The 22,356-nt window shown below is 44.5% G+C and overlaps 1 protein-coding gene across 1 annotated transcript in view; it reads right to left on the bottom strand.

Annotated features, from left to right (window-relative positions):
- Window positions 1–16,638: 16,638 nt before the first annotated feature.
- Window positions 16,639–22,356, bottom strand: part of whrna (whirlin a) — a 117,610-nt gene continuing 111,892 nt past the window's right edge. Inside the window, 1 exon segment of the mRNA XM_030341783.1 lies at window positions 16,639–19,477. Within this exon segment, the coding sequence (XP_030197643.1) occupies window positions 19,295–19,477 (183 nt within the window). The 3' untranslated portion in view covers window positions 16,639–19,294.

Raw genomic sequence — 22,356 nt, forward strand, 5'->3', positions numbered from 1 at the left:
GAGCAGTGATTGGCTCGCATCAGTGTGTAAGGGCGGGACAGTGTTTTGATTGACGTGTCTAAACAGTTGGGTATCCTGGGGTTTAACAAATAGCCCCACAACTCTGTTTCAGTTTTTATTATACTCGGAAAAAAAAGGAAATAATCTGTAAATTCTGAAATGAATATAATTATTAAAAATAAAACTTTAACCTGAAGCACACGGTGTAGACACGTGGGGGCAGACTTTCCTCACCTTTGTCCACCCAAAGAAATGACTTTTTTGTGTTGCTATAGTTGGCGGCATCTATTAAAATATATATTTAACATGAAGTAGATTAAATCCCTGCTGCATGTGTAACAGTGTAAATAATAACTTGGCTTTAATGTTAAATTCCTGTCAAACTTGTGACTGCAACAAAAGGTTTTTTTGTGTATTTTATTTAGCAAGTCCACAGCGGAAGTTTGTTTCACACTTAAAGGATAACTCCGGTTTAAAATGGATCTGGGATGTGTTTAAGATGATAACGAAATGGGATGTTCGTTTGGGAGCACAAAAGCGCATGTAAACGCATTCTTAAATAGGCTGTTTTTAGCCGATTCTACCAAAACGCTATAAACTGGGAACCATGGGGGCATCTTGTCATGGTAAAAACGAAATCGTTATTTTAAACAACTTAAAAGGCTAGAAGTAGCCCGACACTTCTTTGATAGTATAATATGGGTCTTAAAATATAAAACGAGTCATTGAGAACTTTGTAAGTGTACAGATTATTTATTAAAAAAGTACATTATGCACACACAATACCATCAGTAGATCACCCATCAACGCCATTTTGTTTTCAAGACTCGATAAGTAGATTGACGAACACAGAGATTGTGACATCCGTCAGCAACACACAAGCTCTGTGTTCGCCAATCTACTTATCGAGTCTTAAAAACAAAATGGCGTTGACGGGTGATCTATTGATGGTATTGTGTGTATAAAATGTACTTTTTAATAAACAATCTGTACACTTACAAAGTATACTCTATGTTGGAGGCAGAGCTCGAGGTTGATGGTGTTTCGTCGTCAATTTCCCTGGTGGAGGTCACTGAGGTAGTCAAACATCTCCGCAGTGGCAAAGCCCCAGGGATTGATGAGATCCAGCCAGAAATGCTAAAGGCTCTGGGTGTTGAGGGGCTGCCATGGTTGACACGCCTATTCAACATTGCGTGGGAGTCGGGTACAGTGCCAAAGGAGTGGCAAACCGAGGTGGTGGTTCCCCTGTTCAAAAGGGGGACCAGAGAGTGTGCGCCAATTACCGGGGTATCACACTTCTCAGCCTCGCTGGTAAAGTCTACTCCAAGGTGCTGGAAAGGAGGGTTCAGCCGATCGTCGAACCTCAGATTGAAGAGGAACAATGCGGTTTTCGCCCCGGACGTGGAACTACGGACCAGCTCTTCACTCTCGCAAGGATCATGGAGGGGGCCTGGGAGTATGCCCATCCGGTCTAAATATGTTTTGTGGATATGGAGAAGGCGTATGACCGGGTCCCCCGGGAGAAGCTGTGGGAGGTGCTGCGGGAGTATGGGGTAAGGGGGTCTCTCCTCAGGGCCATCCAATCTCTGTACTCAAAGCGAGAGCTGTGTTCACGTCCTCGGCAGCCATTCAGTTTCGTTCTCAGTGGGTCCTGGTCTCCGCCAGGGCTGCGCCTTGTCACCAATCCTGTTTGTGATATACATGGACAGGATATCGAGGCGTAGTCGTGGTGGGGAGGGGTTGCAGTTCGGTGGTCTGAGGATCTCGCACCGTTGTTACGAAAAGAGAGCTGAGCCGCAAGGCAAAGCTCTGGATCTACCGGTCGATCTTCGTTCCTATCCTCACCTATGGTCATGAGGGTTGGGTGTTGACCGAAAGGACGAGATCGCGGGTACAAGCGGCCAAGATGAGTTTTCTCAGAAGGGTGGCTGGCTTCTCCCTTTAGGGATAGGGTGAGAAGCTCAGCCATGCGTGAGGAACTCGGATTAGAGCCGCTGCTCCTTTACTTAGAAAGGAGTCAGCTGAGGTGGTTCGGGCATCTGGTAAGGATGCCCATTGGGCGCCTCCCTTGGGAGGTGTTTCAGGCACGTCCAGTGGGGAGGAGACCTCGGGGAAGACCCAGCACCAGGTGGAGAGATAATATCTCAAAAAAGGCCTGGGAACGTCTCGGGATCTCCCCCCGTCAGAGCTGGTCAATGTGGCCTAGGAAAGGGAAATCTGGGGCCCCCTGCTTGAGCTGCTCCCCCCGCGACCCGACCCTGGATAAGCGGATGAAGATGAGATGATGTTTTTCAAACCAAATGTTACCACTATAAGATCACTGTTGGAAGTAAAACGCTGTAACGCTGTGGTGCGAGCGAGAACACACTGCAAGGCTTTTCCATTAATTGCACACTGTTCGTGTTTACTGTCCCATGTTGCAGATCTAAGAAATAAACCCAGTCCAGTGTGACGACACACACACACACACACACACACACACACACACACACACACACGAGAATGGCCTGCGGGGCAGTATGTACATTGTTAAATGCATGAATAGGCTTGAATTTAGTAGTAATAAGGATGTTTCATATTTTTACAAAATGGATAATGTAACATTGCAGAAAAACAATGTAGATTAAATGTATTGCAGGAGTTTAGCTTGACATTAACCAAGTTAAAGGACAATTAAATGAACTGCAACAAACATGTAGAAGTCAATGTGGGATTTTAATACATAAACAAAAACACTCGACAGAAATTCAATACAATTTGTAAAGGAAAGCAGAGGAAAACATTTTCCCAAATGAATCCTTTCAAAATGTCACCACCATTCCGAAAGCAAGTGAAGAGGTTTGTTTAAAAGCAGTCCTCCCTGACCAGCTCTGTCCCTGACTCTATACCCTGACTCTCAACCCTAACGCTAAACCCTCTGAGGGCAGGAAGACGCGCCTTCAGTGTAAAGGTTTGAACCACAGAGAAGGAAGAAAAGAGGAAGCAGTAGTGAAGTAGTGAGGTTAGTGACAGACGTGAGGGAAAGGTGTGTGGAAGCACACGGTTACATTTGGGGTCAAGAAGATCACTCCCACTGGAGTTATTGATCCATCAGCCTCAGACTGCTGAGCTCAGCAGGTCTTCTGGAGGACGAGGCTCAGATGAACTGAGGGGACGGGACCAGCAGGATGTCAGGATCAGGGCGGGTATAGCTCAGGTGTGTCTACCCCCGACCAAACAGGATCAGGTGAGGTTAAGCTCAGGTGTGTCTGCCCGGACCAAACAAGGACAATGATTAGGTTCAATATTCAAAAGATGCAACATTATCTGAACCAAAGATAAATCATTAAGGAGCAGGCAGGCTTTAGGGCCCCCTACCTAGTCCACTATGTCCAGATAATGCACAATAATGAGGAATCCTTGATGGTAGAGTCCTGGTGGTCCTCAGGATTTGCCTTCCAGATGTATGGCTTCTCCATCAGTCCTCCAGATTCCTGGTCTGGTTACAAACGTAATTTGTCTCTAATGTAAGGTAACAAACACAGTAGTAGTTTGTCTCTAATGTAATGTGACAAACACAGTAGTAGTTGGGCTCTAATGTCAGGTAACAAACACAGTAGTAGTTTGTCTTGAATGTAAGGTAACAAACACAGGAGTAGTTGGGCTCTAATGCAAGGTAACAAACCCAGGAGTAGTTTGCTCTAATATCAGGTAACAAACACAGTAGTAGTTTGTCTCTAATGTAAGGTCAAACACAGGAGTAGTTGGGCTCCAATGGCGCGTAACAAAGTAGCAGCTGTAGTGTGTCTGGTAACCAACCACAATAGTACGCCGTAACTTGTACTGGACAAACTAATCCTGCGTTACAACAAGTCCACTCTATTTATTTTAGGCAAACTTACGAGGATCCTGGTTGGTGGAGTGAGGTCGTCCTCCAGAGTCTTGGCTCCTCCATCAGCTCTCCTCAGCCAGAGTCCTGGTCTGGAACAAACAGCGCGAGTCTGGCCCTAAAGTCTGGTAACAAACATGTAGTTTGCCTTATTTCTAAGCCCTTTATTTCCAGTTCGTTTGGTTAATACAAACTTACAATCCTTGTTGGTAGAGTGATGGTCATCCTCCAGATTCACGGCTCCCCTACCAGCTCGCCTCCGCTCCAGAAACGCGTTCTAGTAAGAAAACACAGCGGTAGTTGGTTAACGCATGTCAAAGTAACAGCTGTATTTTGCCCTTTAAGTCAACCATGTAAGTAAATAAACATACAAGGAATCCTTGTTAGTCGATTCCTAGTCGTCCTCCAGCGTCTCAGTTCCTCCAGCAGCTCTCCTCAGACAGAGTCCTGGTCTGGAGCAAACAGTGGAAGTCTTGCTTCAACATGTGGTAAAACAGATGTAGTCATCCGGTATACATGGTACAAATGCCGGTAGTTTGTGGTGGCAGTATTCTACGAGAAGTGGCAGTGAGTGTGATGATAACTTCAGAGTCAAGCTCCATCTACCCCACGACAGACGTCATTCACCAGGCAGGCCCTCCACCAGCCAAGGGACGCAACGCACCCCACCTCCTGCATCTGAGGTTCACTTGTAAAATGGAAGACAAATTTAAACACTTAAATTAGACAACGTCTGCAGATTGTCGCATTCAGCAATTCATCCACTACGGTCGTAGCAGCACTAGTAACATTAATGGCTCATATGACTCTTGCATAACCCCCGTATGAATTAACTCACGGCGTGGCACAGATTTAAATTCATAAGATGATCAAAACCAGACCTAAACTATCGTGGATTTTAGTGTTTCGGATGAGCTGGGTGATGGTTACCCTCTGGTCTGGTGCTGCAGGCCCCTGGTCTCAAGCCTCAGTCTCCGGTCCATCCTGGCACCACAAGCCTCGGGTCCCCAGCCTCTCAGCCTCGCCTTTCAGCTAAAGCAGCAAGATTATATCAGCATTTGCCCAACAATAAACTTATTTGACTCATCCGAAACCGAGTTACACAATTAATTGAACTATTATTTTATAACTCAAGGCCAGAAAAGACTTGAGACCAGACATGAGCATCCAGTTTTTGGGAATGAAGACAGAGCAGTCCACAAGTTTAAAGAAGTGGTTCAGGCCATGCATTGAAACTTCCTAAGAAGACTACTCACACACCAGAGCACTGACCTGTTCTGGAGGACTTCTGACAGGAGGTAGAGGTCTGGCTCTGGGTGAGGAGTTGGAGCTCTTGCTCTTGGTGAGGAGGCAGACACCTTGGGACAAACTACATGTTACCTTTTTAACCTTGTACAGTTCTAGAGTATCTGTAACATGTGGGAATGACGGCCATTATTTTAGCTTTGATATTATCCAGTTGCTAACTCTGCACCAAAGTCGTTGTTTAACGTCATTCTATTGGGTAGGGTTTAACTTCTGTGGCAATTAACAGCAGATATTTAGAACGTACAAAAGCTGAAGTAACAAAGAACACTAAGCAGTATCGATATTAAATCAAATTTACTCAGCCATATTCAGGTGCTGGGTTCCTCTGAAGAAATGTCAAATTGTCTTCCACCTTGAAATTATTTTTCAGCCTTCACTGATCAAAAATGGGGCCGCAAGTAGAACGCCGTTCGGTACGCAGCGAGAGTCCCGTCAACGTGGTTAAAAGTACGGCGCAACCATCGGAAATTATCAACATATTGTACGACGTACGTGTCAGTATGTATTTAATATCAAACTTAAGTTGTTTAAGATAGGGGAAACAATTCCCAATGGGAACCGACTGAAAAATAGTTTCCGTTGGCAACGGCTCGAGGTTACGCAAATACAATCCAGAACGTTCCGCCAGATTCCCTTAGGGGACTCCCGTCCAACTAACTGCCAGGTGGTTTCTTATGGTTGTCAAGACTACAACGTTCTATGCTAAACATTGGGACTAAATCAAGTGACCGCGCTCAGAACCTTCCACGGCGGGAAGCACAAACCGTCCGACTGGAATCCGAACATTCCGGCCGGAACCAACCAAAGAAAAAACAGAACCAGCGCCTCACCTTGAGCTGAACGGAGGAAGATCCTGAAGTCCAGCGATGGTCTTCATTAAAACACAGCCAACAGACTTACCTTGAGGAGATCTGTTTGTTGCTGTTGGTCATTACTACTATTCAGTGTACCTTTACATTATTATGCACCCAGTGTGTACAAGTTATATCACTCAAAACCATACGAAGAACCAAACTACCATGTACAACAAATTTAAATTTAAAATCCTGGAATCATTCAATACAAAACCGTGTCTACATTTTACAATTATCTAGATTATTCAGGGTACAAACCATACAGAGCAAATCTAAACGTTGAGCTCACAGAGAGCCTCATCACCAACAGCAAATCATGCCAGCCAGCCAACACATGTACAGCTCTAGTGAGAAGTGAGCATCTGAGTGAAAGGACTGCCCATATTAAAAAGAAGCCCAATTCCTGAACTATCCAACCATCTTCATGGTTTAAAGATTTACAGACTTGACACACCATTGTGTTCTAATCCCCCTAGTCTGCTCCCTCGTTACTTATAAAACTCTACATCGCCATCACTAGAGTGTTGCATCCTACTCATGGGGGTGTGTTCTGAGTGAGCAGAGATGCATGCTAGGATACAGTGCTGTCTGAAGTCTTCAGTTCTATAGAAACGCCCCTCAGGAGAAACCAAGTGTTAGAGAATCTGTCGTGACATCAGTTACATGAAATGGAATATCCTTCAAGATGGCGCCAGGATTCTCAGAGGAGAAAGGCCAAGAGGAAGATGTGTGGGTTCTTCCTCTCAGCCAGTTGAACACAACAACGGTCTTCATCAGAGTACCATGGAACACTTTGAAACATTCTCCTCTTTACATCTTGAAGCCCCAGTGAAGGTTCCCTTACCTCCTCAGCTGAAGAGCAACACTTCAGCTCGAAGAGCGAACTAGCTGGAGTGCCCGGATTTGTTGTGATTCAAGGGAACCAATCGTTCAGCTAGTTCTGTCCGAAACAAATACAGTTCAGCCTGAGAAGACGTGCACCTGAGAGCAAGACAAGATCCACAGGGCTCTCCATCAATCCAGCCAGGTAGGAAGAGCAGTCTCATTACAGGTCTGAAGGTCATCTTGAATATCCATTTAGGTCCCTTTCCAACGTCAGACTCTCCTTGTGGAATTCCTTTTGGTGTCCATCCTCCATTGATCCGGATTGGTGTCCATCCTCCATTGATCCTGATTGGTGTAGTCCTAGTTTGAAGTCACTTGAGTTGGGTACTCTCCTTCCTGCCCAGTGTGTTGGATCTCGCTCCGGAGCGTCGCTCAGGGCTCTTCATGTCTACTTGAGGCCCTTAAGTAAACGTGAGGCCGTCCATCAGGTATGATTTAGTTTACCATTCCAATATCCCAAGCCAATCACACAGACCCCCGTATGAACATTATCACTGTCAAAGCAAGCCGGACACACACACACAGAACCCAGGACAGGCACGTAGAACCCCATGCCAGGTGTGAGTGGGAGACACACACACACACACAGAACCCTACCGATGCTCAAAAATCTTTCATCTAAACACACACACACACACACACACAGAACCCTACCGATGCTCAAAAATCTTTCATCTAAACACACACACACACACACACACACACACAGAACCCTACCGATGCTCAAAAATCTTTCATCTCAAAACACACACACACACACACACACCTGAGCCATAAAAGGCCAAACAATCATGCAGGGTAAAAACCTCATGCCAAATAACATTCCATCCCCCCCCCCCCCCCCCCCGAGCTCTCCTGCCAGGGCACCCATAACAGAACAACCAATGTCTCCAGAGACGTAAATTATGTACAACATTCTTCAGTGGCGTCCCACATTGGTAATGGATTATGCTTGGTGTCCCAGGTTGATTCAACATCTCTGAAGTCATGTCTTTGTAGTCCAGTGGTTTCCTGAATGAGGGGTCTTCACAGATGCAAACGGTGCAGCTTTAGTCAGCCTGAGGACAGGAAGGAGATCATCTGTTCAGAAGACCAACCAGTGGAGGGGGGTGGCTCTTGAGGAGCAGGATCCATATGGGGATGGCCCCAAATAAGACCTTCTTGGAAACTGTTCCTGAGGAGTCACGATGCCTGGAGGGGACTGTTGAATGTATTCCATGGTTCTCCGTGTCAGACTGAAGTTGCGTTTTAGTCGTTGAGATGAGGAGCCCCCTCATCTCCCCCTGGTGTTTCTCCTTCTGAATCCCTCTCTCCATCTTTAAAGGGGACCTATTATCTTTTTTCGACTTTTTTTTCGAGCCACCCCAGTCTGGGGTGGAATTGCAGAGCGCTAAACACTCGGGACAACGTTTGCATTCACTTGTTCACATTTCCGGGAAATCATCTACGTAGAGGCACTCCTGCCGCGCCCCCATATGCCTGGTCAAATCTGCCCACGCAGGCGCTCCAAGGAAGGTAACCAATCACAACAGAGTTGGGTTGGCAGGAGGGGGGCGAGGGGGCGGGGAAGGACAAAACCGAGCGTTGATAGAGAAGGCTGAAAGCGCCCAGATGAGAGGAAGAGTTTCCCGAAAATCGACATTGTTTTTTGTGTATGGTTAAATATGACTCCATTATAACAACGTTTTTAGGGCTTAAAAGTCAAAAAAGCATAATGGGTCCCCTTTAAGAACATTCCAGGCCATGTAACTGACGACACGACAGTTTCTCAAACACTCCGTTTCCCCTGAGGGGGCGTGTCTACAGACCAGTAGACTCGAGACAGCTCTGTACCCCAGTATGCACCTCTGCTCCCTCAGACCACACCCTCATCAATAAATTAACACGTAGAGCTCAGGAGAGTAGAATGAAAGAAGACTGAAGATATCAGAACCCAACCCATTACTCCAGCTTACAACAATAACTTGGAGCCTGTAACCATTTTAACAAATCATTAAGACCAACATAAACCAAACACCTAAGTAACCCATGAACCAATAAAACATCCTAACTACTCAGATCAACCTTCAGGTAACAGGTTAACTCACCAGGAAGCCAAAATACATCCATGTGCCCAAGAGTAATTAGAAATTAATGACTTACAGTTTGCAGTTATGCTTCATGGTCAAGTTGGGATACTCACAGAACTGCAGATAAATATCCATGATGGACCTTTGAAGGAAGGAAAAGTTTACTCAAATTTCAAATGAGTTAAACCACCACAATCCCCGATTTCCTTCACACATTATCAGTGATTTATATTCAACATACAAGTCACGTCAGTTGTGCTTTGCCAAACAATTCTACTCACATCAGGTTCAGATGAGATGCTCCTCTTTACTTCAAAAAGTCTTTAACCTGTGAAACTGGAAGAGATGTTAACTAAGTCACAACAGACCAAGAAAACAGTACACAAACAAATGAACTGTCTGGTTCCCTTTTAAGTGAAACGCACCAGATGCAACCAATTAACTAATTAAGAAAACCTGCAGTGCAGGTTCGGCACCCTGTGGTCTTCTTGGTAAAAGTGAGAGGCTATTTCAGCTCTGTGTTTGATCTTAAATGACCTCCCTCATTTTAATTAAAGGGATGAGTCTGATTTGACTGATTTAGATTCAAAGTCTTCATTCAATTCACCTTACTGTGTGTGCGAGTGAGTGTGTGTGTGTGTGTGTGTGAGAAGGAAACTTTCATCAAAGAGACCAGAGAAACTCATTCACTGGTTAAACTGGAGTCATCGCCTACCACCACACACGTTACGCATGGGTTAGATGCAATTTCAGCGAGACCTTACTCATACCCATGGACATTATATAATGGACAACGGATTCAAAAATGGCGCCTATTCATTCCTAAACTGCTCAATGGCGCAGGGCAACATCAAGGAGAGATATGCTTCCGCATCATGGGTCTATGGCTACGCCCTACTTCATGACGTACCGGATGCAGAAATATTGTTTAGCATTGTTAGCATTGTAGCATCATAAGCGAGAGGTCTGAGCGATGGCAGTCGCATTGTTTACAGACCATGGAAGTAATCCCCCGATGATTCTCTATATGTTTAACAATTATTATTTTAGATTAGTTTGCCCCTTTTTGGGGAAAAAGAAAAGCACCTTGTATATACCTTTTTGAATGTTAAAACAGAAATAACAATTACCACTCGTTTAATATATTTAGTTTTCTGAAACGAGAATCAAATACCCAATATATACACAGACCCATCAGCTGGTGTACCCAGGGAACTCACAAGGTGTTAGGAAGCAAAGGAGTCTCTGAAATGACCCCACATGGTATCATGGACCTGTGTGTGGGTGCAATAAATAAGACAGATATGATGGTGGCGGTGCCAGCCCCACGTCAGGTTTCAAAAACAAGTAATACTGAAACTGAATCTCAACCTTGATCCTGAAATGTATTTAACATGAAATATTGTACAGGGAGAGGTCTGTGGCCGCAATCGATGGAGGAGGCAGTCAGGTGTGCAGGAAGACAACAGGAGTATGATGGACAGGGAATGAGGAAATCAGGCCTACTGTAGGCCTATGTAAATAAGATTAAAGATGTCTAGGATAGTATAAATGATAACTGTAAATGGCAGGTGTACTTTGCTTTTGATCGAGCCATAATGTTATATTAATAAGCATTTTATTGATGGGCACCTTTCAGGCCACTTTAGCACACCTTACATGCATAATTAATAAAATATTAAAAACACTTGGGTGAGGCGTGTTTGTCACTTATGGGAAAGAGCTGGAAAGAGCTGGAGTAACGGAATAAGATGCAGCTGGGCAGGGCGCTGAGAGGTGATGCATGAGGCATGATGGTGGCATGGCAGACAAGTAGGGGAGCATGATGGACTGGGATCTGATGAGGAAACAAAGATTTTCCAACTTAAGATAAAATATACTCTGAAGTTTCCAGTTTCTGCAAACAGAAGAGAAGGGGTTTAGTTAAGGCCTTGTATCATTAATAAGATAGACTGACAATCAATAACAAACAAAAAAATAAAACTAAGTCTTAGTTTAAAGCCCGCTCACCACGACAAGGTGCAGGCCAAGAGTGGGAACATAGAACAAAGACTCACATCACAAACTCAGTCACAACATGAAAAAACCACATAAATACATGAAACATGTATATAGCTACGAGACCATAGACCCCACATCAAACTCAGACAGTCACAACATGTAAAAAACATATAAATACATAAAACATTTACATAAATACGAGACCATAAGATATGTTTTGTTTTCTCTTGTTTTATCTTAAAAACGAAATACACATAACATTAAGAAAAGGGAAGAAAATAAAAGTAATAGATAAAGCTACTCAGTTAGTGAGGTCATTGATCGGATGTGCTGTTCAAAAAGAAATGCACTATTAAACTATGCCTTGTGCTCCGTTATGCAAGCTCCAAGTCTACAATTGAACAATGTCTTTTTGCAGTTTTGAGTGCTTTGTGCCAACTTGTGCTCCGTCATGCAAGCTCCAAGTGTCACACTGCACAGATTCCTGCCAACTAACTATTTACGAAAAATGCAATCAACTTATGTACAAATAAATGTTTACATTTCAATCAGCAACGAAGTTGAAGTGGCCTACACACAAATAATTGTAATACACCAACATTGTTAACCGTCATACATAGGTAGTGTTTTGCATATTCTCGAAGAAAGTTGTCCAATCCCGGGTTGCTTTAACTCACTTCATTTATTATAAAGTCGTCGGCATGTTTCGGCATGGTAAGTGAAGCTATACGGAGGGAATTCTAGGAATTGGTAGAACACGTGTGAGAGATAATAACTCTGGCTACTACGGGACATGGGCAAAGGCCCATGTCCCCTCGCGGGTGTCGCTGAAAATCTCTGGCGATCCCCACCTCGTGTCCTCAGGTAGAGACCGCCAAGTGGGCGTGGCCTAGTGGGCGTGGCCGGGGTGCCGTAATGGCTTCGGCTTCTTCATATATTTAAAAGGCGCTGCCATCTGTGGCTGGAGCAGCCTCTAATAAGGTCTTGCTCCCCTTGTGGCTATGCATAGTATTTACGGCTTATATGTTTGGTCCTGCTTCATTTTGGTCTATGTGTGGGTAGCTTAGATTCTTAAAATACGTAACAGTAGCTAAACAAGCTAATGAAAAAATAAATACCAACGCTGAACTGTTAGACTATTAGCAATAATATAAAATGATACCGTAATGCACCTGTTCTTTGTCTTTGGATCTTTTGAATAAATGGATCAATATATGGTGAATCACAATGATCTGTCACGGTTAGCGGGTGGCAGGCAGGCAGGCAGGTAGGACAGTTCGGGTAAAAGGATAATTTTTTAACTCAAAAGGCAAGGGACGCGGGTGACGCGGGGGGGGAACACGGGGAACACAACTCACCACAAACTAAAATGATCCGACAAGGAACACAGGAAGGACAAGGGCTTAAATACAAAACACACACAGGGCACGCAACGCGTAACAGCTGAGACACATTAAAGGGAGGGAAACCTGACATGTGGAGAAACAAGAAACAAGATTCCTTAATGAAGCTAGCTTTTTTCTTTCATATTGGAATGGATGTTTGTATGCCATTTTGCGTAACTTGTAGTTTATGATGAAGAAATGTTACTGGGGTTAAGGTTAGGGTAACGGTAAGGGTATAGACACAAAAGGTTTTTGCAACACTTTCTTACAATAACACAAAATCCCAAGTTTTGATGACTCCAGTAGGAAACGTAAGATACCTAGAGAAATGCTTGAGTGCTCACAAAACATCAACAAGTCAGCAGTGTGGTACAGGGTGATCATTTCTGATATACAGTACAAAATCTGAAACTATTAGCCAGGAGTGGGAAAGATGCAGACGCAGACGTGGGAAGCAATAAGACACAAGAGTTTAATAGAAACAGTTAGGGTTAGCTGGTATGGCGTTATCGGGTATGGCTATAGTCTAATGTTAGCTTAGTTCGTGTTGTTTTGTCATGTAAATCGCTAGTAATAGTAAGTCATTTGTAGAAATACAGCCTATCATCACAGACTGTAGGAATGTCACCCACCCTCCATCGCGTACGAAACTGACGATCGTAATCCTGTAGTGCAAGGGAGTTCGAGCACAGATCCCTGAGACAAACGGCTACGCGCACACATGCACACCCATAGCGAGTGACGTAGGACGTAAAGTCCCGCCCCGGGCGAAGTGGCGTCGATGTAGAGCAGTGGTTCTCAACCTTTTTTGAGCAAACGCCCCCCTGACCTTACCCTGATCCTCTGGCCCCCCAATAAAAAGAGAGAGAGAGAGAGAGAGAGAGAGAGAGAGAGAGAGAGAGAGAGAGAGAGAGAGAGAGAGAGAGAGAGAGAGAGAGAGAGAGAGAGAGAGAGAGAGAGAGAGAGAGAGAGAGAGAGAGAGAGAGAGAGAGAGAGAGAGAGAGAGAGAGAGAGAGAGAGAGAGAGAGAGAGGGGGAGAGAGGGAGAGAGAGAGAGAGAGAGAGAGAGAGAGAGAGAGAGAGAGAGAGAGAGAGAGAGAGAGGGGGAGAGAGGGAGAGAGAGAGAGAGAGAGAGAGAGAAGGCGAGAGAGAGAGAGGAGTTGAGGAAGAAATGGTTGGATTGGACATTCATTCACCGTGACCGCGTTGCAGGCACTCCCGCGACTCCCGGCCGCCACTTCTCCCATCGTGCCCCGGCCGCGGCACCCTGCGGCCCGGGCACCGTGACCTTGGGCCCCGTCGCCTTGGGCACCGTGACCTTGGGCACCGTGACCTTAAGCGCCACGACCACTCCCGCTACTCCCGCCATGCCCCGTAAACGAATGAATGAATGGCCCGGGAACCACGGACACCGCGGCCCGGGCAACGCGGACTCCACGAAAACAGATCGCCTAATAAGGCCTATATTTTGTATTTGAAATGCAACAGTTTTTTCGTGGAGACTACGCTCAGAGCAGCTGGAACTGAACAAGAGGAAGGAGGAAAACTATGAAACAAAATTTGATATTTTTTTGTTTATCAGTGTTACTATAGAGATCATGACAATAGCTGATGTAACGGGAGTCCGGGCGTGTGCAGGACCGAACCGCGCTGTATGACCACTGTTACACTGCGCATAGACAATAAAAAGTAGCTGAGACGGTAGAGGGGTTTGAAACCAATAAATGAAAATAGGCTATTTATTTCAGGTAGCCTATTTTTTCACCCAAAAAAAAAAAAAAGTTTAAAATCTCCCCCCAAAAATGGAATCATGTTCCCAGCGCCCCCCTCGGTTGTGCGAACGCCCCCGTTGAGAAACCATGGAGTCCCAGAGCTAGAAGCAAGCCAGGGTCGACTAAAAATGTAATAAATAAAAGCTTTCTGGGGAGATTATTTTTTAAATATATATATATATATATAAAAACATATATTATATACATTTTTTTTTTTTTTTTCTCATTTTCATTTTCTTTTCTTTTTTTCTTGTGAGAGTAGGTTGGGCCGAGCCCCACTTGCCCCTAATGACCAGTCGCCACTGTATATATATGAATGAGTGTAGAAGTGCAGGGGAGAGGAAAATAAAGACACGATTGCTGTAACAATCGTTTCCACGTTCGATGGATGAATAGGTATGTCATCATGATCATCACGTGACAGGTGCTGCCCCTGTCGTCCAACGCGTCCTAAAGTAGGCCTACCGTAGTTTGGCCAAAATAAGTGCACTTCTTGGTGAAATTCTTCCTCTAGTGAGGTCCTCCTTAGTTGAGTTGTTTGAAAAGCAAGGAATTTGTAATTAGAGTTTGGGTGTAATTTCACTGAATGTGATGTTGTGGAATAAAAAAGTGTTGATTTGCATCCGTTATTATCCGTTACGAATTGCGTGATTTGAGGATCTCGTGTTGAGGAAACAACATTTTATTGACACTCTTTAAAACTCAAATCTTCTAAAAGAGTGTAAATAAACGGGGCTACTATCTTCTCTGCTTTTCCCTGCTGCACGAGAATAATCACGAGGGGGGATTCATTTCACGACAGGGGTGCGTTCCACGGCGCAGCACTGGAATCGAATCACAATAATTCCCTCTTCAGGTTACTGGCGAGTAAATTACTTACCGCAAGAACACGGTCAGCATCAGATTACCCGGTGCAGTCACACACGACTCTTTGAGGTCAATGTTATATTAAGCAATATTACCCAAGCTAAAGTAAGTGATAAAAGTGACACTAGATTTCCACTGCATATTTGTGTTGTCCTATGTGTTGCTTTCTGTGGCTGTTTCGTCACAGTAAAACAACTTTGAGAGATGGAGAAATAGGGTTGAAAATAGATTGTATGTATCTAACATAGAGGAAGCCAGAGAGAGAGAGAGAGAGAGAGAGAGAGAGAGAGAGAGAGAGAGAGAGAGAGAGAGAGAGAGAGAGAGAGAGAAGTGCAGAGAGTTGTGATTCACAACTCATCTTCTATTACTCTGTTCCTCTTCACAAGTTTTGAAGAGGTACAGAGTAATAGAAGATGAGAGAGGAAGAGACAGAATAAAAGAGTGAGATGGGAACAGAGAAATAGAGGGGAGAGAGTATAAGCAAGAAAGAAAGAGGCGGACAGAGAGGCTGGTTGCATTGTAATTATATAGTCATACAGTGTGTGCTTGCTCAGCAGCTTCACAATGAGAGTACTCTGAGTCCGCCAGTCTGTTTTGTGCAGTAACCTTTATTGTAAAATTAAACACACTTTCTGTATAAATAGCATTTCAGTGTACAACACCCACATGGAAATCTGCAAGCGAGGAAAATACATAAAAAAACGGGCAAAATCAGATGTCTGAACATTTCAGGGGATAACAGAAGACTGGCCTTTTGTGCAGGTGATATCGGTCGAGTTAAACAGAAAAAAGAAAGAAAGAATGGAAATCATAGTTCCTAGGTCTAGTAACGTGTGTGGATTTAATCTTGAGAAGAGGAACCAAAGTGCCAAGAATTGTTTATGTGCCTTTTTCCATCACATCAAAATAATGCACACATTGGAAATTGTGGGACTTGCCGTCAAACTTTATTGGTGGTAGACACGTGCACGTAAACCTTTTTCTGCTATAAAGATCCCACTTCATAATTAATTTTATTTATAATGTCTTTCAGTTGGCGAAACTACATTTGGATATACCGGAGGAAAAGCCATAAAACAATGCTATGCTATGTTGTTGCTACTCAAGAATCTAATATCGCCAAATGTTCCACAATGAGCTTGTCATCAAAGGCGACAGCTGAAAGAGATTTTAGATTTGATCCTCCTCCTCCCTTAAGTGAAGTAGGGAGAAAAACAAAACAAAATGACAAAACCATTAAATTGCCGTGGTAACAGATCAAGTCGCTGTCGCAGGGCTCAAGCATCTCTCTGTCTTCCCTGATTAATGGCGCTGTCATCAGCGTGTGGTGATTACAAGATGTGATCAAATCACAAGATCTCTTCTCTATATTTGAAGTGTTTTTGAATATTTCTTCAGCTTTTCATTAAGTCCTATTTTGCAGTGAGGTCTGTGTGCACCTGTAAACAGGTGTGTGTGTGTGTGTGTGTGTGTGTGTGTGTGTGTGTGTGTGTGTGTGTGTGTGTGTGTGTGTGTGTGTGTACTTGGGTATGTGTGCGTGTGTGGGGCGAGTTGTGTGTGCACTTGGGTATGTGTGTGTGGGGGGAGTTGTGTTTCTGTGCATGTCTGTGTGATGGGGGGGAGTTGTGTTTATGTGTGTGTGTGTGTGTGTGTGTGTGTGTGTGTGTGTGTGTGTGTGTGTGTGTGTGTGTGTGTGTGTGTGTGTGTGTGTGTGTAGATAGCCTGGGGCAGGCGTGGGAGTCTGCACAGGGAACATTTGAAAGCGTAAACAGAGCTTGTCTCAGTGTGGGTACTGTCCCCTCTCTGTGGCAGTATGTAGTGTGTGCTTTTACAAACAGACACATCTCCTATCTTCCCAGAACATGTACAGTTCTCTTTAGTTCCCCCAACGTCTGGGACTTGCTAACATGTTCCTGCCGGTAAGTTTTGGTAATTATTAAGCCTTGCTTCACTCTTCGTACTCCCAGTACGACATTAGATAATAGTGTCGAGGAGGGACACAAACACTTAAACAAGCACACACGCACACACACACACACACACACACACACACACACACACACACACACACACACACACACACACACACACATTAAACACAAGCAAACACACATACACACCACACACAAAGCACAAAGCACAAACTTGTGCGCACACACCCATACACACACAAAACAAAAAAGACACCATCCCATACGCACCCACAAAACACAGACGCATATGTGCACACACACACACACACATACATTGTACAAAACAAAGACATACACACACAAATACACACACAGCAGGAACATAAGATAATGAATCACCCAGAGTACTGCGTATGCCCCAGTCTACTCCGGTTGTCCTGATGACAGACCAAACATCTCCATAACAACATCACTTCCTCTTCGTATCTCTATCTTTCTTTCTATCTTCCTATTCTCTCTATGATGCTCTCTACCAATTGTTCTCTTCACCGTTCTCCATCCCTATCGCTGTTGTTCTCTGTCATTCTTGCACTCTCCATCACCCTCTCTATTGTTCCCTCTGTCATTCTATTTCCTCTCTCGTTCTCCCTTATTCTCTCTATCATTCCTCCATCTCTCTGAATTTGAATGCTTATCTGTTAATTATGTTTCTGTGATGGGTACTTGCAAGCATGATGGTGTGTGTGTCTGTTTGTGTGTGTGTGTGTGTGTGTATGTGTCTGTGTGTGTGTGCTCATGTCCATGTGTGTTTGATTAAACATGCCTGTACATAATTTCTAAAATCTTTGGCTTAGTCATCCTCTTAAATATCCCTCATCTCCTCATCATCGTATCATACATGGCTACGGCAAGTCCCTGTTGACGTATTCACAAAATCAACAAAATTAACAGAAGTAGCAATACTCGAATGGAAAGGCTGAAAAGTGCAAAGGATTCACAGAAACAAGTGGAAGAATAACAGGAAATAACAACATATATTTTGTTTCCATTCATACCAGTTTCAAACTCTCACCTTTTTTAGCCCTACTGGGTTTGAAATGGTTTCTCTCTGCTTCTTTGTGTGAGATTTCCCACAAAGCACCATTAATAACTTTTATTTTGAAAAGTGCTACCATAATAAAGTTAATTATAATTATTACTTTTATATACTAACTTTGTTGAACCCAAGCTAAGCATGTATTCTTTATACATGTTTAGCTCCAATAACTTTTCATTGATTTCACTGCCGGATACTAACCAATAATGGAAACATAGGCCTATGTATGAATTTGCTTTAGTCTGCAGCTCATGGTGTCATACAGCATTGATTCTAATCCATATATATATATATATACATATATATATATCTTATCTATATGAATGTGTAGCGTGTATATATATATCTGTATCTACATTTGTTCATTTGTACAAAAGAAAAACAGGTATAAGAGGAAAGGCTGATAAAGGGAAACCATCTTGGTTTTTCTTTTTTTGCTGGAGCGAGAGCGACAGAGAGAGGTTGGTTTTGTGTGTGGAGGATCAGCCATTAGGAGGACAGACGATGAGGCTGGGCTATCGGAAGTTCAAACGGTTTGTTGTTCAAACGGCGGATCGTTCCGCTAGTGACTCAAGCGCAGCGCTACGACTACGAAAACAAAAATAATTCAGGGCGCCATCCATCCGACCCCTAGTTCTGGGGCCGCGATTTACAGACCAATATCCATCTCCACAGGGTTGGTGTCTTGATCCCGGAAGGCGTGGATAGACTAGAAGCATCCCTCCCAAGATGGATGAGGGCTTGTGTCTTCACATTTCACAGGTTGGTTGAGCAGGTGAAAGGCTGAAGGCTAGAGAAAGGGGGGCCATGCAATGATGACACATCTATCAAAACTATAGAGGCTCATAGTATCTGCCGTCTGTCTTCCTGCTGGGTAGAAAGTATGGAAAGCATTTCATTCAAATGTTAATGTTCTTATTTCTGGAAGCCGGGGGTGCAGTTAGACTTCAATGTGCCTCACTGGACGGTTTCCACCATGTGATCCTCACATTCCAAGCTGCCATCTTGGTTCTTCGCGCCAAATTCTAGAATAACCAAACCACCAGTTGGTGAAAAGGCACCAAAATGGCCGCTTGGAATGTGTGTTAAACCCCCACCTAGCAACCATCTCGGAACAAAACGCTCGCCGGGTGAAGGAATGCGACATTCTGCATTCAGTTCCCCCCCCCCACCCTGCTAGCGCTGATCACAGCTAGCTGCTTGTTAGCGCTTATCCACCGCTAGGGGAGTGAGACTCATTCGACTTCCCTTCAGCACCGCTCCTCGTCCTCTCCAAGCTATAGCGCTACGTTGAACTCTGTCACCAAGAAGTCCACGTGGTCGCGCTCTTTGTTCTTGAAGGCCTCGGCGATGAGGCGCGCCGCGTCCCGGTGCTCCCGGCCCCTGAGGGAAACCCCGTTCACCTCCAGGATCACCTGACCCACCCGCAGCTGGCCGCAGTTGTGGGCCGACCCACCCCTCTGGTGGAGAGAGAGACGAGGGAGAATGAATCAAACACAGTTTCTTTAAATCAAAGATTTCAATCTAGTCGGTTCTATATAGAAACGGCAACCACACAAGAGAGAATATTGGATTTACATTTAGCAGACGCTTCTATCAAAGCAAGCAATCAAAATTGGAGCCTAATAGAATAGAACCGCAAAATGCAGAGTAGACAATATTCGTTTTATGCATCTCTGCAAAATGTCAGATTCATCTAACATCAACTCTTCAGTAGATGTGACATTTCTAAAAAATATATATTTTTATCAGAATAATTGCACTGGAGGATTGCACATGTATTACAGGCCTGCCCTTTCATAAATGCGTACCTACTACATGATCTAATATAATCTAAAAGGTTAGCTGTCGCCAAGAACAACCCTATGTTGAAATTGGGCACGAGTAGCTTAGGGACACAAATAACACTAGAAACATTTAATATACAACAAAAAGACGAATAATGTTCATGTTTACACCGCAACACAAACACATCGACAGCAATACTTGGCTTCCCTACTACTTAACTACTTGTTTGTTGGAGTAAGGGGAAAACTTGGTGGTCTTACACTGCTGAAACCAAACAATAAGTCACAGAACCACCGCGGTACCGACACTAAACTCCTCTTAACCATCTGGTCCGCCCTGAGAACACATCCCAAGCGAGGAGTCACGGCTCCGTAAGAGCCCCATCATCACGTCTGACCAGGGGAACAGCGTACGCAACATCAACTCTCCACAAAAGGCCCGGGTGAAGGTAATAAACAAACCCCAGGGTACCCCACCTGGTGTGCACCCCCTCTTCCTCCTCCTCCTCCCCCTGATCGCCCTGCCCCAGAGAGCCATCAGGAGACGCTCTCTCTCCAGCCAGAGAGCCATTAGAGTGAGCCTTTCTCTCTCTTCCTGCTGCAGCTGCCCTTTCCCTGCCTGATGAAATGTCTGCAGACAAGGCCATGAAATTCGTCTCCTTCAGGGGAGCCGGCGGGGCCTATCTGTCAGTGCCAGGGTTAAAGTCTCAACTAGCTCGTAGGTTCAGATAACCCGGATGCATCTGTAATTGATGCTGCAATCGATGCAGCTTCCAACAATGTCATAGATTATATCCCATCCTATAATCCTTCAAAACATCCAATCACGCTACTGCTGAGCTACGCTAGTTCCTGTCCCGTGATTGCACAGCCAGTCAGAGTGGACAGATCACTGTTATTGAGATAAGACATGTCATTAAGTGGGTTGGTAGATGTTAGAAAGTTATGTCAGATACTTCTCATTAAAGAGCAGGTTGGGGTTAGGGGCTATTCTGCTCAAGGATGCCTAGAGGTTGGGCTGTGGACATCAGGGGATCGAACCCAGTACCTTTTATCCTAACCCTCCTAAATTGGGGTGGAAGATACTTACCGCCGGATGTAAACGGCTAGGTAATTCATTCTGGGACATCATGTTTCGTAATGGTGCTGCCAACTGCAGCCGACGGGTGTTAAATAACCTTCTGAACTGAACTCTGATCTAATCACAAACCCCCGCTCTCTGTACTAATATAAGTTCTGCCGTCCGGGAGCGTTCGTGTCCGTTAGCCAGTGCTGGGGCATTATGGGCTGATGGTCTGAACAGAAATAGATCAATTTTGCCCGACTCCGTTCTGGACACACTAATATGTTTCAGCTTCTTCCTTCAACTCCGTTAATAACACCTTCACACCGACGGTGGACTGCAAAATAACACCTTCACACAGACGATGGATTGCAAAATAACACCTTCACACAGACGATGGACTGCAAAATAACACCTTCACACAGACGATGGACTGCAAAATAACACCTTCACACAGACGATGGACTGCAAAATAACACCTTCACACAGACGATGGACCGCATAATAACAGAGTCCAGATAGAGAAATATATATATATATATATAAATTCTATGTACTTTGTGTAGTTTAGTTGTGTAGGATGAGATGTCTGAGCTGCAATGTAAGCAATTCAACTGAAAAATTAACCTTTGCTGATCCTTGACTTACGGAGAACAGCTCTGGACTTAAGACCATTGACGCTCCTGCATTGACACAATGGTAAATGGACTGCATTAGCAAAGCCCTTTCCTAACCAGTGGCCACTCGAAGCGCTTTACAATATTGCGTAACATTCACCCATTTATATAAACTATACAAACAAACAAATTCACACACCGACGGCGATGTCACCATACAAGGCGACAGTCGGGAGCAGTTAGGTGAGGTTTCTTGCTCACACTCAGGCAGGAGAGGCCGGGGATCGATTTTGCAGTGACCAGTCAACCCCCTCTGCCTCCTGAGCCAAATGCCACTCAATCAAATGATGCATTTCACAAAGGAATAAAAAATACATCTTTGCCTCTTTCTCTAGCAATATGCATGCTACACTCATCCTAGGTGGCTTTGCTGGGCTCCTCCAAACACATGGCGCAAGTCATGATGTTGAAGCCGTTTTATTGTGAAGTTTGTAGCTGATAATCGATGGCCATGATGTTGCCATGCTGGAGTTCTCTCCCCGAGTTTGTTGTGATGGCTGGTTTAACCTGTGCACTCTGATAACTTATAGTACAACAGGTGTGCAGCCTCACCCAACCCCAGAGCCCAATCAGATCTCACTCGGGCCAGGTGAGGCTGCTTAAACCAGCCATCCTCCACACACGGTCCTAACAAAAACCCTCCCCAGTCCAGCTAGCGGTCCACTGCTGGACCAGGGTGTGCTGGTTACCGGTCTGCACTCCCCTCCATCCTGGCCCTGCCTGCTATTACATGAACTCAGTGCCTTCTAAATCCTATGTTTATGTGTTTATTTTATTGATGTCTTTGTCATGCGTTTGAGGGCAATGGCCTC

This window comes from Gadus morhua, chromosome 19 (assembly GCF_902167405.1).
Source record: "Gadus morhua chromosome 19, gadMor3.0, whole genome shotgun sequence".
Lineage (NCBI taxonomy): Eukaryota > Metazoa > Chordata > Actinopteri > Gadiformes > Gadidae > Gadus > Gadus morhua.